Genomic DNA, 2908 nt, shown 5'->3' with positions numbered 1-2908 from the left:
AGCCTGGACAAAGAATAAGTGGTGAGTCAGATCTATCTTTCTTATTTCTGCTTAGCTCTTCTTCCTTTATCTTGTTCCCACACCTTCTCTGTCCCTCCTATACTTATGCTCTCTCGCTCGCTCACTAAGCTACCCTCACTGTACTTCTACACGCTCATCAGAGCTTCTTTGCCACCTCCTCATCGATACATACACATGCTGGTTTGGGTCTTAAGTTATATATATGTTTATTTCTCTTTCCTTTTCTTTAGTGCTGATCTTTTGTAGACACACTTCTTTGTGTTTTTTGACTCATCCATTCCCATTTCTTTTGGGGGACATTTTCCCTATATTCCACTTTTACGTGGCAGTAAACTCTTTACAAATCTCCTGTTTCTTATGTAAATGTGAATGAGACAAAATGAAAAATATGTATTTGGGCCAGTATACAAAGGGTCAGTAAGAAATTAAACAAAAAATTAAAATGGAAAAACTGCAAAAAGAAATACTAGAACTAGACTGAGGAGCAAACACAAGTAGATAGTAAGGAGAAAAAGAAGGCACACCAGAGGACAAGGCAAGCTTGCAGGATCAGACAGCAGTTAAGGTAACTTGGCAACAGTAAATCTTGAAACAGACAAATCCCACCAGGGTCAAAATTTACTGGAGGAAATCTCTCAAGTTAGAAGACTGGAACATATTTCAATAGGAATAAAGCAGAGAGCAATCATAATGTAATGATTATGGAAAAAAAAATCTGGATTAAACCATGCACAATTCCAAATTCTACATATAAGAAGACTGGCATCTAGGTTAGATCAAAAACTAAGTCAATTATAACAGTTGAAGCTCATAGTCTTTAATAAAATTGTAATATCCATTTTAGTCAAAATAATAAATTTCATGAAAAGACTTTCTAAACTTCCCTCTTGGAGTTCATGATAATGATAAAATTTAAAACATTCAAGGTAAATAGAATATGAAAATTAACAAAACATCACACCTACCTTATTTATAAACTAGCAGAGAAGATAGATGTGACCAACAGTTTAATAAGCAGTTACATTAATTCCTTAATGTTATGAAAGAAGTATCAAAGTGATAGATAACAAATTAAAATTTCAAGTCTGTTGAAACACAAATTATTCATTTATAAAATTAAGTTAACAGAAGCAAGCTCAGAAGAATCAGAGCAAATAATTTACGAGAAAATACTGAGTAGTGCATAAATGAAAGCAATAAAAAACAATTTATTGTTTTTGTTAGGTGCAACTGTTGTCAATGGGCCCACAGTGACTCCACGCACAATGGAACAAAAATCCAATCCTGTAACATCTTCATAATCACTGCTATGTTTGAGGCCACTGACTCAATCCTGTTCACTGATGAGCCACCCATCTTTACTGATCTTCACACTTTATACCAAGCATGACATCCTTCTCCATGCACTGGTCCCTCCTAAAACAGGTCCAATGTATGTGAAGTAAAGTTTTACCATCCTCGCTTCTAAGAAATATTAAAGCTGTACTACTTCTAAGATAGATTTTTGGTGGTGGCTTTGGGGTGGAATTTTAAAACCTGGACTAAGCCAGAAGTGCTGAAAGAATTGATCTGAAAGAAGAAAGCATGGATATGGTGGCAGCTAGAGGCTTGACTTGTAACAATAAGCAGTATCACATTAAATGAACTGTCGCAATGCCACTGAGTCGATGCTGACTCACAGAGAATACCCTACAGGATTGGCTACAACTGCCCCTGTGCGTTTCCAAGACTCTAACTCTTCATGGGAGTAGAAAGCCCTGTCTTTTTCCTGCAGAGAGGCTGGTAGTATTGAACTATTGAGCTTGTAGATCGAAACCCAGCAAGTAACCATTACACCACCAGGGCTCTTTATATTTCTTTATCTTATCAATTTGATAAGCTTTGATTAAAAAATACTTTCTGGTCAAGTCTTAAAAGTGAATACATTCTCTGAGGAAGCTAACTCATTGGAAATGTCACTGATCCAGGCAGGAACGGGAGATGTGGGGGAGATCATAAAACCAATTATGATCCTATTATAATTACCAATATCTGGACCTTCTAGCTCATCGTCTTCCTCTTCCTCTTCTTGGGTTTCTTCAGTGTGTACATTATTCTCCACATGGGATATTATTAAATCAACATCATGTAGTACCAAATATTCCACTTGCATTCCCTAGCAAAACATTTATTTTAAAACATGAATAAAATGTAGCAAAGCATCTTAATATAAAAATATGTGTAACTTGTTTGACACTAAAATGAAACCAAACTTTTAAACTTGAATGAAATTTTTTAAAAGGAAAATTTACTCTACAGTCAGCATGAGAAGGAAAACATCCAAAGCTTCCTTTATGTAAATAAAGCTAGCAGACTATTGAAAAAGAGGAAAAAGAATGAAAAGTTTCAGTTCTTTTCACAATTGAATCATAATGACATCTGTGAAACATTTTCACATAACATCGTCTTACCTGAATATAAAGTGGAAATAAACAATTTGAAGGTAAGCAGAGCCTTTCAAAATTATTTTAATGCCCACAGAAATATATCCAAGATAATACTTCATCTAAAATAATTCTACTATAAATTTCAATTGCCTTAGCTATAAATATAAAACTACTATGTGATCCCAGATAATTCTAGGAGTACCACAGTCTATTGCATTAAGACAAACATTTTTTTTTTAGGTTTCCATACATTTTTATTTGCATGGACCCACCCACACAAGAATGCCATGCATCTTATTTGCATTCTTTTTTTTAAATCAATTTATTAGGGGCTCATATAACTCTTATCACAATCCATACATTCATCAATTGTGTAAAGCACATTTGTACATTCATTGCCCTCATCATTCTCAAAACATTTGCTTTCCACTTAGCTTGTATAACTCTTATCACAATCCATC

The 2908-nt window shown here is 34.5% G+C and overlaps 1 protein-coding gene across 1 annotated transcript in view; it reads right to left on the bottom strand.

Annotated features, from left to right (window-relative positions):
- The window catches only part of TXNDC16 (thioredoxin domain containing 16), a 95344-nt gene that overhangs the window by 32466 nt on the left and 59970 nt on the right, over positions 1–2908 (bottom strand). The window contains exon 12 of the mRNA XM_030884875.2: positions 2047–2176. Coding sequence (XP_030740735.1) covers positions 2047–2176 — 130 coding nt within the window. The remainder of the gene's footprint in view (positions 1–2046; positions 2177–2908) is intronic.

The sequence above is a fragment of the Echinops telfairi genome, unplaced genomic scaffold (genome assembly GCF_000313985.2).
Source record: "Echinops telfairi isolate 266 unplaced genomic scaffold, ASM31398v2 ScPeMD7_18;HRSCAF=68, whole genome shotgun sequence".
In the NCBI taxonomy this organism is placed as follows: domain Eukaryota; kingdom Metazoa; phylum Chordata; class Mammalia; order Afrosoricida; family Tenrecidae; genus Echinops; species Echinops telfairi.
This window is presented reverse-complemented; position numbering and strand designations above follow the sequence as displayed.